The 15095-nt window shown below is 38.3% G+C and overlaps 1 protein-coding gene across 1 annotated transcript; it reads right to left on the reverse strand.

The window, feature by feature from the left end:
* Window positions 1-3861: 3861 nt before the first annotated feature.
* On the reverse strand, window positions 3862-15095 carry LOC139947563 (dnaJ homolog subfamily C member 8-like). Its single transcript, XM_071945506.1, has 8 exons — window positions 15014-15095; window positions 12715-12816; window positions 11306-11362; window positions 10791-10857; window positions 9371-9465; window positions 8369-8440; window positions 6233-6400; window positions 3862-4765 (listed from the first exon to the last, which is right to left on the reverse strand). The coding sequence occupies exons 1-8, from the start codon at window positions 15083-15085 to the stop codon at window positions 4646-4648; spliced, it is 753 nt and encodes a 250-aa protein (XP_071801607.1). The 5' UTR covers window positions 15086-15095; the 3' UTR covers window positions 3862-4645.

A 15095-nucleotide genomic window follows, 5' to 3' on the forward strand; every position in this document is an offset into this window, starting at 1 on the left:
AATGGAGAGCTCTTGATAATATAAAACATCGTGAGAAACGGTCCTTCTCTGTAGTAACGTTGTTTTTGAGAGAGAGGTACATTTTCACTCAAATATTAAAAATTTAAAATACCTCAGGCCAGAATCCTTTTATTCTGCACCTGAAAGCACACAAATCTGTGCAACAAGGGTGTTTTTTCTTTCACTATTCTCTTGCAACTTTGATGACCAATTTAGCCCAAATTTTCACAGATATGTTGGGATACACCAAATGAGATTACTAGTCTTTGACAAATACCAAAGGTGTCCAGTGCCTTTTCATCACATAGCCACAAGACTAAAACACCTACATGGCTGCCTCAAGGCGGCTTATTCAGTTAATATTTATGGAGATCAATGACCGAGGCCAAATTTCATAGAGCTGCTTAACGGTAGATTTTTGTGCTTATCGGGCGCACCTAGCAAATTTTTCATTTCATAGCCTTGATTAATCAATTTTATTTGCTTATAGCGGCAAGCAAGCAAGCAAAAAGGGTCCTTAAAGCCCCATTTCTGCTTGTGCACTCTGTTTAAGCATAGAGCCAAATTTCATAGAGCTGCCTGAAACGGTCGATTTTGTGCTTATTGGGCGCACCTAGCACATTTTTCATTTCATAGCCTTGCTTAAGCAAGGTTTTTTGCTTAAAGCAGTAAGCAAACAAAAATGGTCCTTAAAGCCTCTTTTTTGCTCAAGCACCCCATTCACACAGCGCATAGTGCAACATCATTGCAAACATTGTAATTGTGCCGGCGCAGCGGTGTGTATTGTACTTGTTTGAATGGTAGGTGTAGCGATGCAAACGAGTGTCTAAAATGTTTCAGAAATGTTCGTACAATGTATTGTCTTCTTGTTTACTTTCAAGTTAGTGTGTAAACCTTTCGAGGGGCACTTTAAACCATTGAACAATAATACATGTCAGACACAGAAGGTGATGACTTTTTTTAATTTTTTTATCGCCACTCCACATTTATTTCGCCCGCCATTTTGTCAGCACCTTCCTTTTTGCTGAAGCAACAAAAATTGCTAACCGTTAAGCAGCTCTATGAAATTGGGCCCAGTTCTCATGAAAAAAATCGAATGCACACGTAAAAACAACCAATGAGCAAGCATGCAGATTAAATCTTCACGAAGCAGCGCCTGAGAACATGACCGGAATGTAAACTTCTACAGAAAAGAACAGTATCCGTTCTTAACAATAAAGGCAGGCATTAATAAAAACAAAAGGGTAGTGACTCTGCTAGTTTTACTGGTCATTGAAGACCATAAAAATACCAAGTAATGGCACAAATTTGTCCTTGTTATTTTTTTGTAGACAAAGAAAATAACAAAAAATACAAAAACCACCAACAATTTGTTTATACAATTAAACAATATAATGGTGTTAATATTGGCTCCAAGACCAGTCAAGTGTTGTTCTGTATTACTGTGTCTTGACCCCAGCTTTAGTTTGCAAGGCCAGATAATGGTCAGAAAACTTGTAAAAACAACCGATGAGCAAGCATGCAGATTAAATCTTCACGAAGCAGCGCCTGAGAATATGACCGGAATGTAAACTTCTGGTATTAACCAACTTTATATTTCAAGGTTTTAAATCACAAGCTTATTTCTTACAGTCTACCTGCAGTACACTAATCCCCATTGTTATTTATCTGCAGGGATATGCAGCGTTTTTTCATGCGTGACCTCTATGTGAATATTAATTAGTCAAAAGGGCTTCTGGAATTCGGTCATTTTCAGCCTTTTCTGAAAAGTGTCAATCAAAATAATGTACCAGTAAATTGAAACGAAGAGCATATCTGTCGTTATGTATAAAAACAATCGGTGAAACTCAAATTTTAAAAAGAGAAATTTGTATGTAAAAAATGGCTTCAATAACAGAGAAAACAAGTCACAAAAACACAGAAAATTTTCATGTTATGAATGTTGGCAACAGTCCCCAATAAGTATGTATGGATAGATTATTTCATATTCTACCTGGAAATGTTAAACGTGAGACCGGATCGTACCTAGTCCAGTCAGGATACAGTGATTTCCACCGTTAATCCAAATCTCACATTCCGAAAAAGTCATCGTAGACAGAATGATTTTCTTGCACGAGTGATTGGCTGACGATGACATCATCGACTGATAGGGCAACATGCTGTTTTTCGTTGGCATGGTACCACCAAGCCTAAGTTAGTCATTAACAAAAGCGCCCGTCTATACCATGGGCTGAATGAGCTGATTCTTCATTCAGCCCATGGTATAGACGGGCGTTTTTGTTATTGACTAACTCACGCCTACTCACGCGGATAAATCACAAAGGAGACTTATTAAATCAAGTGTTCTGCGGGTAGACGTAGGTGCACATGGAATTTCAGTTTACCACACTAGGCCTAACTTTAAACCATGGCTTGGGTTTTGCTCTGATTGAAGCAGTGGTTGCACAAAGTGACTCGCTGCTCAGTGCTGTGCCAGTGCTATGCTCGGTGTTAGCTGGGACCTTTTGAGCCCAATTACATACTTCATTCATACTGTGAATGCGAATGCGATACAAATTTTGAAATCACAATTTTTTTTCGCAAGGTAAGTTTCGCAGGAGTTGAGCACAAGTCAACTGTTTCGCATTCCCAGGGAGAATGTATGGGGCTTTTACATAAGCTAAAATTTTTGAAATAAGTTAAATTCAATTCACACTACAGGAAATTTCCCAGGAAATGAACTATCTGGAAGCAACCCTTCTCACTATCCCAATTTGGTAACTCCCTGGAGTACTTTCCCAGGAAAATGCCTGGTCGTTTCACACTTGCGATCAAACCCCAAGAAATGTGGTACATATGTCAGCCATGTGGACGTCTCAACACAGTGGATGCATAAGTCGGGTAAGTTGAACCCACTTTTGTTATCACTAGCTGCATTCCCCCCCCCCCCCCCCCCCCCGAGAAAAAGTTTTTACCCCGGGGTTAACTCCCTCAACCCTACCCCTGAGCAGTGTTAAATATTCCCTGGGAAAAAGTTCTTTTCCGGGAGTTTTTTTGTAGTGTGAAAAGATCGACCAAACAACAGCCCTTGGGAATTTCCCGGGAAATAACTATAGTGAATTTAAGACCTTGAAATTTGAGGCTGTTGTTAAAGGCAGTGGACTGGACACTAATGGTAGTTGTAAAAATCCAGTCTTCTCACTTTGTGCATCTCAACATGTACATGAAATAAACCTGTGAACATTTGAGCTTGATTGGTCGTCAGAGTTGCGAGACAACTATGAAAGAAAAAAACACCCTTATCACACAAAGTTGTGTACTTTCAGATGCTTGATTTCGAGACCTCAAGTTGTAAAATTACTTCTTTCTCGAAAACTACACCACTTCAGAGGGAGCCGTTTCTCACAAGGTTTTATATTATCAACCTCTCCCTACTACTAAGTTACAAATTAAGGTTTTAGGCTAATAATTATTTTGAGTAATTACCAATATAGTGTCCAATGCCTTTAAAGCAAAAGCATTGGCACTACTGTGGATATTTGTAGCCTGAACATCTGACGTCACACAAATAACGCGTGAATAACGTCAGAGACCGGCCTCCACCCGGCGTGTACATTCACCTTTTGACCTACATTCATCTCACATTAGAGATATGCACTCAATTTCTATGGCGGACGTGATAGGAGTGTACTGCTTGGGCATCTATGGGAAGCTCATGTCACTGTGCACGTTTGTCATTTATTATCCAATAGAATCACTGGATCTGAGTAGCATATACCTGTCTTTATCCTTGAGAATAAAGGCAGGGGCCCAGTCTAGGATATTTGGTGCTAATCTGATATATATAGAAGTAAAGAATGCAATGTCATGAAACAGGACCTGTAAGGTTTTCTGTTCACATTATTGGCTGTGTACAGGTACTTTATTGTTTTATTTCTTGGTGAAACAAATTCTATGCCAATTTTCATGTCTCTGCTTTCCTGCTCAATTCTTCTAGTATGGTCATCATTATGTTCTTAAAGGGTTAGCACAAATTGTTGTCAAGAGACGATCCCTCATTAATGTTAAGTACAAAATGCCAAAAGCAAAAATCCATGCTAACTCGTGACATTACATATCATGAAAAATTTAAACTCCAGAATTGTTCATGTGTAATGATACCGTGCACAAACACTGCCCATTTAAACTATGGATAACTTTCAGATAATTCAGAAGGAGTAAAACAATTTGTCTATAAGGGCAATGAATCAGTTCATCAAGAGATCCCTTTCTGTGTTGTCAAGCTTTTATGATTCAATGGGAACCTATTTTGAATCTAATTAACTGTCAGATACAAACTTGTCTAGATTTGATGAATTTAGACGGATAAATTAGTCCAAACAAATAAAGTTGATGAAACATCAGTGGTATTGACAGGAATGCAACAAGCTTGAAACATTCATCACATTCTAGCCATTTCAGATTAATGTTACCTGGAAAGCAATCAGCTTCAAGTTTCAACTGGCCCCCACCTTGTTTATATATACTTCCAAAGTTTCAAAGTTTCAAATCAAAGGTATTCATACAAAAAGTTAACAGCCTGCAAAGTAACCAACACATCTACAAACTATCGTTGTACTTTAAATTTGAAGAAATATTTACAGTGTTTATCATGAAGTAGTTAATATCATCTTTGTTCTAGTTTGGGCTTGGGTGGTTTGAATGCCATTCTGTTTTTTATTTTCTTCTTCTTCTTCCCACCTTGCTTAAAATCTCGCCAACTCTCTACTCGGTCATCTCGGCTTTTCTGCAAAACAAATTAAAATCATGATGAAAAACTTTTTCACAATCAAAAGGTGTATATACTTCGTGTACATGAGTGATTTTGTGTAAGAGTGAATTCATTTCAATCCTAAACAATAAAAACGCTATACAAGTGACTTGTACAGCTAAGTCCTAAGAGTATGGTCTTGATTTATCTTTCATACTGACATTAACAACATAGGTGCACATAATCTGTATCGAAACATGCATCAAAGGCAGTGGACACTATTGGTAATTTCTCAAAATATTTATTAGCATAAAACCTTTCTTGGTGACGAGTAATGGGGAGAGGTTGATGGTATAAAACATTGTGAGAAACGGCTCCCTCTGAAGTGCCATAGTTTTCGAGAAAGAAGTAATTTTCCATGAATTTGATTTCGAGACCTCAAGTTTAGAACTTGGGGTCTCGAAATCAACCATATAAACACACACAACTTTGTGTGACAAGGGTGTTTTTTTCTTTCATTATTATCTCGCAAGTTCGATGACTGATCAAGCTCAAATTTTCACAGGTTTGTTGTTTTATGCATATGTTGAGATACACTAACTGTGAAGGCTAGTCTTTGACAATCACCAACAGTGTCCACTGCCTATAATGTGCATATTTTGATACAGATTTTGTGCACCTTCATTCAAGTTTGATTGCAGCCATAAAACAAAGCAGTGAGTTTTCCAAAGCTCAAATGCCCTTCTTCCTCCTAACCAGTATTTAAAGACACTGGACACTATTGGTAATTGTCAAAGACCAGTCTTCTTACTTGGTGTATCTCAACATATGCATTAAATAACAAACCTGTGAAAACTTGAGCTCAATCGGTCATCGAACTTACGAGATAATAATGAAAGTTAAAACACCCTTGTCACACGAAGTTGTGTGCTTTCAAATGCTTGATTTCAAGACCTCAAAATCTAATTCTGGGGTCTCAAAAGCAAATTCGTGGAAAACTACTTCTTTCTCAAAAACTACAGACTTCAGAGGGAGCCGTTTCTCACAATGTTTTATACTCTCAACACATATCCATTGTTTGTTACCAAGTTATTTGTTGTGCTAACAATTAATTTGAGTAATTACCAATAGTGTCCACTGCCAAGACAAAACATCTCTCTGGTTCTAGTCGGAACTTCAAAATACAAGTAAAAAGTAAAACAAAAATTCAACCTTTTGTCTTGAAACTGTACAGCATCAACAAACTTTGAAAACATTCCCCAAAAAAGAGAGGCATAGTTGACAAGCCTTTTTATTTCATTTGTGAATGGATTTATCAGTGTTCTCCACAAGGTTAAATTTTGTCCGGGTGCTAAACCAATCCTGCACGATCATCAAACCGCACAAATTATTCCATAGTGGATATGTTGATGGATAAGTGACAAGTAGGTATTCAAAGACTTTAAATGTGGGGAATTGTGTAGTGTGAGATTACACTTGGGATGGTCACGTGACGAGACCTACCTCCCATTCTTTCTCCCACTCCTTTTGCTTCTTGACTTTCTCTTCTTGTACAATCTCTTCTTCTCGTTCTCGTTTTCTGAGTACTGCATCTCGCTCAGCAAGCTCCCTTCGACGGATCTCATAGTCAGCAAAAAGCTTCACTGTGGTCTTGTAAAGAGTTTCTTTAAACTGTTTGGAACAGAAGTAATTACTGTACCATGTCAATTTGTTTAAAACCGGTCGGAATGTACAACATGTTGAGTGCCTCATCTGAGGCATTCTTTCATTTGGAAATCTACAGAATTTTTACAAATAAGTGAAATTCTAGTCTTGTGTGATACAACGGGTTACAGAGTAAAATGTCTTGATGACACTTCTGCACTGGCCATCATGGAGAAGGATCTCACTGTAAATCCCTATTTCTTCAGTTTTCTATATTTCATAAATTCAGCCACATTACTTTTGCCTTTATTAATACTAGTAGTACTACACGTATAACAAATGGTGAAGAACATCATTTTCATTGCTGTGGTCAAGTTATGTCAAATGTACCTTACAGGTGTTTTGTATTTTGAAGGTCCTCCTACATCAAAGCTCAGTGCGTAAAGGTTTGAAAACCTGTTTGGAAATTTAATATAATTCTGAACCAAGGATGAATAAAAAAATTACGAATTAATATTCTTTACAATCTTCTTATAATAAAATTTGTATATTTATTGGCATCCTTAGAAACTGATGACAGGAATTTGAACGGTACCTATTAATACAGTTCGGTACAATACAGCTCAAATTATTGAGTTGAGTAGCACTCTTGTCAGGCCAGATTTTAAGCGTGGCCATTCCCAACAATCTGATCTGGATTCATCCCTATACCCATTCCCAACAATCTGATCTGGATTCATCCCTATACCCATTCCCAACAATCTGATCTGGATTCATCCCTATACCCATTCCCAATAATCTTATCTGGATTCATCCCTATACCCATTCCCAACAATCTTATCTGGATTCATCCCTATACCCATTCCCAACAATCTGATCTGGATTCATCCCTATACCCATTCCCAACAATCTTATCTGGATTCATCCCTATACCCATTCCCAACAATCTGATCTGGATTCATCCCTATACCCATTCCCAACAATCTGATCTGGATTCATCCCTATACCCATTCCCAACAATCTGATCTGGATTCATCCCTATACCCATTCCCAACAATCTTATCTGGATTCATCCCTATACCCATTCCCAACAATCTGATCTGGATTCATCCCTATACCCATTCCCAACAATCTGATCTGGATTCATCCCTATACCCATTCCCAACAATCTGATCTGGATTCATCCCTATACCCATTCCCAACAATCTGATCTGGATTCATCCCTATACCCATTCCCAACAATCTGATCTGGATTCATCCCTATACCCATTCCCAACAATCTTATCTGGATTCATCCCTATACCCATTCCCAACAATCTGATCTGGATTCATCCCTATACCCATTCCCAACAATCTGATCTGGATTCATCCCTATACCCATTCCCAACAATCTGATCTGGATTCATCCCTATACCCATTCCCAACAATCTGATCTGGATTCATCCCTATACCCATTCCCAACAATCTTATCTGGATTCATCCCTATACCCCTACAGTGAATAATATTGTGCATCATTACCAATTCTTAAATTTAATTACTTCCACCTGTCCACTGAAATGAATTTTACATCAGATCCTGCAAAATGTTACAAACCAGGAGGTTTACAAACTCAAAAATACAAAACTACAGATTGGTAGACAATATACAATATTTCTTTCTCCCTTTCAAGAAAACTGGATGGCTCAAGGAGGTTTGAGAAAATCCTGAAATCAAGAAATATCCTGAGAAATCACACGCCTGCAGCCGATTTCATGAAAGATTAGGACAAGTAAGTCGTCCAAACTTTAGGATGGGTTCAATGCGTCCTAACGACTATGGTTATGGAACTTAACTCGTTCTAAGTCCTAAGATTAATCTCAAGTTAGGAAGAGTTTGTTGATATCGACAGCTGTATATCCCGTATGCTATTTATTTATTTCTACACAGGCCCACATCTGGTAACCTTCCCTTAAAACAAAAGAAAAAATGATGTCCCATCTGGGACAATGGCTAACCTTCTCTGGATCATCTTCTTCAATCTCTGTGGACTGACCTTCCTTCTTCCTCTTTTTCCTCTTCTCTTCTAACTGTAGCAAAACAAAACCATCAATAAATCAACCAATGTTTGCACAGTACACTATTACAAATACATTGACTCCAAAGTTCACAGTTACTTTTAAACATTTTCAGTCAAGTTGGCTCATTGCCAAAGTGCATAAAAAAAAAACGGGCAGATATCAGCTGATTTGTTCTGAGGTTGCCTGCCTGCTAGTTACATCTATTGTAGAAATTCACGACTCTCAATGCACTTGCTTCAAACATTATGTCATCTTTGTTTATTAAAGATAGTGAAAAGGTGAAGTCTAAGGTATTTTATGGTAACCAAGATTACTAGAAAGTTTAAAAACCTTTAAAAATGATATCAACATATTCAAGCTTTATATAAAAACAGTTAAGCAAGTTTTGAGATTTGTCCTCTTTTGCTGCATATAATAAGTTGAGTGAAGGTAGGGTCATCCATTGGTTGTCATCACCCTAATGCTGATTTATAGGCAAACTCAAAAAAGATATTATAAAAAGTCACATGTGAAGTTTCAGCTGTATACAGTGTCTCTTCACTGAGAAAACAGTTCAAAAACTGTTGTGGTAATTTCACCAGCACGTTGAACCCATCCACATTTGGTTAAGTGAAACAGGGTACCAACCTCATCTCTGGCCGCAGCATTTGCAAATGGACACAACGCTCAGAATCTCATGGTTCATACGTGAATCATTTCTCAGCGTCAAATGTTTTGGGGTGAACAAATATCCAAACCATTGAAGGAAATACTTTCTCATGATATTTTTCACTATCAACAGCTGCAGTGCTTCTCACCAAGTTAGTCTTTATGATCATTCATTTTTTGGAGTACCTATTTACCAATGTATGACCCTACCTTGGGCCATGTACAATATGGGCTTGCATGAAGTCAATGTTTTCTGTTGCTATGGGTAACTTGGTATATAAACAGTCTTACCAAGAACTCATTTTTCTCTTTGGCTTCTTGAATGATGGCTAGCATGCTTGTTCTCTTCTCTTCATCCTCAACTATCTTCATAGCATTGGTTAAAACTACAGACAAAATAACAGAGCCTTACTACTCAACTCAGTTGACATATTTATCATTCACATGTGTTACATATAAGTACTATAGAAAATTACATATCCTTAGTGCAAAAAAAGATTTGTGTCTCGTTCACACAAAAAATAAGTACGCACCCAGAGCATTCTTGTGCCTGATGCACCGTTTTTTTGTGATACAACAATTTTGCTCTGACACAAAAAGATATACATTGAAAGTGTATATAGTTTTGGTATATAACCAATACCAAGGTTCATGACCATTGATTCATGTTGACTGATACTTGGTCCTGTAAGTAAAACAACAAACTTGAATCAAGTTTGTACAGTGAGGATGTTCCAATCATTGTTTATACAATTTGCTTTGATCTTAACTGCTACTACTTGACACTCACATGGGTACTGAATTGGTCAAACTAGTTGCTACTAAAAAAAACTTTAAAAGTTTATAACACACCTATTGCTTGTTCTGTGTTCTGGTTGGCTGAAACACGGTCACGTCGGGTGAAATAATATAGTCTAGTGATCACGCACTAGTCTTTTAAATAAGTGCCTGGTTACAGCGCCCTCTCTTGACGTGAACAGTGATCAGCAAATACAAAATTTCCATTCTTTTCTATTTTACATTTAAGACCGAGGTGTGTTACAAAACACATATTGACTGGCATAATTTGGTAACTAGTGCACGTCTATTCCCACTCGGGCCTGTGAGTGACCAGAAGAGGGACCTATTTCTCTCGGCCTTCAGCCTTTGGGAAACAGGTCCCTCTTCTAGTCACTCAAAATCCCTCGGGGGGAATAGACGTACACAAGTTATCTCATTGCCATTCAATGTGTGTATATTATAACACCCCTTACAAATATTCTGCCTTTTCATTGGTTTAGAGCGCGTCACATGATATGTCTTAGTTTTACTAGAAACGGCGGACGTGTGATAGTGCGTCGTTTTCCGTGTAATAGTCGTCGGGCGTTTAGTACCCAGACGTCTTTTTACCCACCTCAAACCCAATCAGTTGTCACCTGTGTATCTGAAACGTGCGTACGATCGTTATGTGTACGAGGATGATAAATACATGTAGTCTGTTGGGGCGTTATAAAACAAATACTGACTGCTTTTACTTGGCTATGGTTAAAATTCTGACTCCCTCGGTGATCCAGGGTGATCCCCGGATCTTCTCGGGTTCCATAGTTTTAACTATAGCACTCGAAGCAGTCAATATTTGCATAATATTACAACCAATCCTCAACTTTGTTAATATATAAATTCAATACAACTGTATGGGTGGTGTGTGTCAATGTGGCTCAGATCCCCTTACCTTCAAAAGCTTTTTGGGCTCGATCTCTGTCGTTGATGTTTTTGTCCGGATGAACCAGGATAGACAACTGAGATGACAAAAAAAATTGAAGTTAGTGTTGCTGTTTTTGTAATAAGTTTTATAAATGCAATCATATAATGAAATATACACTAATCTTGTATTCCATTTCATAACACCTAGTGTTTGGGGCTGGAGCATACAACCACATACACCCTTACATTGACCTTAATAAAAACCATCTCAGCTCCCTGGAGAGTATACAGCCGGTGCTGCGAGTTACCGCACTCCCAAGCTAATCATTCACATAAACCATCTCTGCCCTCACAGGTACCCATTTTACCCCTGGGTGGTTAAGTGTCTTGCTCAAAGATACAAGTGTTACTACCGGGATTCGAACCCACATCCCGATGACTTAACCACTATAACTCGAGTCTGATGCTCTAATCCACTCGGCCACCACACCCCATGCTCAATGCAATTCATTGAGACATGAATAAACTAAACATTCGGCTTACCCTTCTGTATTTCTTCTTGATATCATCAATGCCCATGTCAGGAGGAACCTGGATTACCTGTGGTGACAACAAATAATCTTTTAGGATTTGTGTATGTTATGCAACTTAACATCTACAGCCAACCTGCTGGAAATTACCAATATATAATTGCCAGTATATACTTTAAAAGGCAGTGGACACTATTGGTAATTACTCAAAATAGTTATTAGCATAAAACCTTACTTGGTAACAAGCAATGGGGAGCTGTTGATAGTATAAAACATTGTGAAGCAACGTAGTAACATAGTTTTCGAGAAAGAAGTAAATTTCCACGAATTTGATTTTGAGACCTCAGATTTAGAATTTGAGGTCTCAAAATCAAGCATCTGAAATCACACAACTTCCGTGACAAGGGTTTTTTTTTCTTTCATTATTATCTCGCAACTTTGACAACCGTTTGAGCTCAAGTTTTCACAGGTTTGTTATTTTATGCATATGTTGAGATACACCAAGTGAGAAGACTGGTCTTTGACAATTACCAATAGTGTTCAGTGTCTTTAACATATTTGTATGTGATTTAAGTGACTAAAAAGAATCAGATTATTTAATCATCCCATGGCATTTACAGTATGACAGACATCCTCTGAGAAATCATTAAAAAAAGTTTCAAAGTTAAGAACTAGCAATTAAAGACAAATCACCTCATTATTTTCCGTAAAAAAGCATGGTTTAACCATGAAGGAAGGAAGAGAAGGAACTCGAACGACCCGCAAAACCGCAGAGTAACAAAAGAACACCCTGACAATGCCCCTGTCTGACCAGTGGAAAAAGACAGGAGACCTCCTGCTGGACAGCCGATTAGTGAGCGCGATTAGATCTCTTTGTACGGAAGGTGTGGTACCACCAGTCTGCACCGTTGCTTTTGTGTAAAGTTGAATCATTGGAGACAAGAATTGTGAATAAACACGTTTTCATTTACCGTTTGTGGTGTTTACATGGAAATATCATAGCATATTTTTACATTTTTGCAACTTTCCGGTCACTAGCGGTGGTTCAAAATTTGGGTATTAGCACACGAGGGTGGTTGGTATTCAATGGTGCTTTTCGATTTGGTGGGCGAAAGTGTCCTCAAATTTTATCAGGTCTCAAAAAAGTTGTTTTTTCTGTATTATATCCATACGACATACGACACCATAGTTGAGTGAAGAACCAAGTGCACACACGCAAACTCAAATACTAGGTCGCCCATTGTTTGTATAAGGTATGTGGGTGATTACGAGGTGTCGTTCAACGACCGCGGTACCAAGTTCGAGCTCCTTCTCTTCCTTCCTCCATGGTTTAACAGAATTGACGCACACAATTTGACCAAAGTTCTAACCCAGGTTAGAAATCTTGTATTGTGAGTTTTGTGGATGGTGTGTTTTGTTTACCTCAAAGGGATTGAGGTTAAAGTAGGTGCTACCTGGCCGTAGTAACCTATCTATTTGTTGTTTTGGAGTCAGTACAGCATCTCGTTCTTCAATAGCCTTCACCTACAATCAAAACAAAACAACACCACTGTTTTCAGTAAACATTATGTAGCATTAACCACAGTGCAGTTTCGTTTAAGTAAGACTCCTGCAAGTCATTTGTCACATGCATCCAGCCTTTAAATACATAGGCCCTGTTCCAGTAGCTTTATTTTTAAGCACAAAAATAGCTCAGCACAAATCAATTGTGCCATTAAGACAAAACGTTACCAGCCCAATTACCATGTCATGCAAAAGTGCAACTGGTTTCCTGCATATGTTTGCTGAACAGAAAGTTGCTGGTGAGCGAAAGGGCCAATAACGGCAAGGTGGCTGCATGCAGGAGCAGCAATGCAACATGTCTATTTATAATGGTTGCGTATCGAGATGATGAAAATGACCATTAATTTAAATAGTCAAGTTTTTCAGGTTTGATTTTGTTTTGGCCATGGCCCAGTTCCGAGACAGAGCTTGATTTTGATTGTTGTTAAAAGAAGAACACAATGAACTTGCCTTTCTGAAGGGTGCATTGACTTGAAATGCAACTGAGCCTTCAGAGCATCAACCTAAATGAGAGATTAGTATATTAACCTCATAGTTTTACTAATAAAGAGGAAAGCATGCACGTAAAGCTTATAATAAATGGCGCAATCCTTTGAAATTAAAACCTTTGAACTACATTGCACATCATTTTTTTTTTGTAATGGCTCTTTGACAAAGTCAATAAGATGAAGTTCTAACCGTTTGTAAACAAGCTTAAATAAAAAATAGAGATTTACAACTATGTTTTCTTTTACCATTTGCGATTTACTATAGCTACAAAAGTATGGCTAGATAGAAGAGCCCTGATACACTTGTCACCGAGTCCAACACCACTTACAATGTGTGTGAATTTAACAAAGATCGCATCCATCAGCCCGAAATCTCCCTAGTGAAGGGAGGACTGGGACAAGTTGAATACAGTGCAAACAGTGATTACCTTGGATATCTATTTATGTCAGGATGAACCCGAAAACTTACAACACCTAGTGAACATGCATCTATATAGCCTGTTTTGCAGTGTTTTTCAGTTTGTAGTTTTTTGGGTAGTTTTGGAATAGTTTTCCAATCACATGACATTGTCCATTATTTCCACTGTGGTTTTTTTTCGCTGACCAGGGCCCAACAATTTCATGGCTTTCGTTACGTGCAAGCGCCAATTTCTGCACTACATGTAGCTGTGTAAAGTGTAGAATAGAAACTAGATTGCCCTACTATTCTAATGTGGAGTACACTTGCGTAAAAGGACAAGCCAACTCTAGTAAACTCCATTTTAGTCTTGAGAGTGAGACTGAAGTGACAAGGGACTCTTGAAAAAAAGGCACTCCCAGCAAAGTCGCCCCATATAAAGTCACCCCCTAGCAAAAAGTCGCCCGGCACACAATCTCGACCCCTCTGCTCAAAGTCACGCCCGACACAACACAGTCGCCCCCCTATAAAGTCGACCAGAAAAAGGCATTATGATGGTGCTTTGGAGAATTAACTTATTTAGGAAATAAAAAATATAATGACACTGTTGGAAAAGTTTCCGAATGGCGCCACCACTTTTTCATTCGGTATGAAATAAAAAGGTATCTAGTTTACCTCAATGAGATATCCCTTTTTGTGAAAATGAGTGAAAAAGTGGTGGCGCCATACGGAATGTTATCCATGCAAATACAGCTGCCCAGTTATGAATATTGGTCTTTTGTTAATGTTAGCATGAGATTTATATTGTTTTTTAGTTAGACAGAAGATAGATTCTGTTTGTCATGTTTGTTGTTAAAATAAAATTTAAATAAAAACAAAGCGTCTTCGATTGTAAATGAAGGGTGGGGGGGGGAGGGGGGCGACTTTGTCAGGGGCGACGACTTTTAAGCATTGGGAGGGGGCGATTTTGTAATGTGTGTAATATTGCTAGGAGCGACTTTCTAGTGTGCGGCGCTGGGGCGAGTTGACTGGCATTCCTTGAAAACACGTTGAGACTGAATCCAGATCCAGCCGCCATCTTTTTTTTTAACAATACGGCGGAGGCGATCCGAGTCGTATAACCATGGAGGATAACCAACTACTAACTAGCATGAACTAGGGCCTATTATAGTATGTAATTTACCCGTTATGATTATTTTAATTTTTTATAAAAGGTGGCGGTTGGATAAAGAAATTTTTCTTTGACACTCGACAAATATAGATAAACACAAACCTCCTCCATAAAAGTGGTAAAATGAGCTTCATTTTGGGTCAACCCGTCAAGTTTTGCTGTGCTGGCCGCCATGTTTGCTAAA

This window comes from Asterias amurensis, chromosome 14, assembly GCF_032118995.1.
Source record: "Asterias amurensis chromosome 14, ASM3211899v1".
Lineage (NCBI taxonomy): Eukaryota > Metazoa > Echinodermata > Asteroidea > Forcipulatida > Asteriidae > Asterias > Asterias amurensis.

What these genes read in the sequence shown, in the direction of transcription:
- LOC139947563 (XM_071945506.1), bottom strand. Translation starts at nt 15,085, where the DNA reads ATGGCGGCCAGCACAGCAAAACTTGACGGGTTGACCCAAAATGAAGCT. An exon ending in TTACCACTTTTATGGAGGAG is followed by an intron (nt 12,817 to 15,013) that starts GTTTGTGTTTAT and finishes TTTTGATTGTAG; the next exon opens with GTGAAGGCTATTGAAGAACG. An exon ending in TCAAGAAGAAATACAGAAGG is followed by an intron (nt 10,858 to 11,305) that starts GTAAGCCGAATG and finishes TTGTCATCTCAG; the next exon opens with TTGTCTATCCTGGTTCATCC.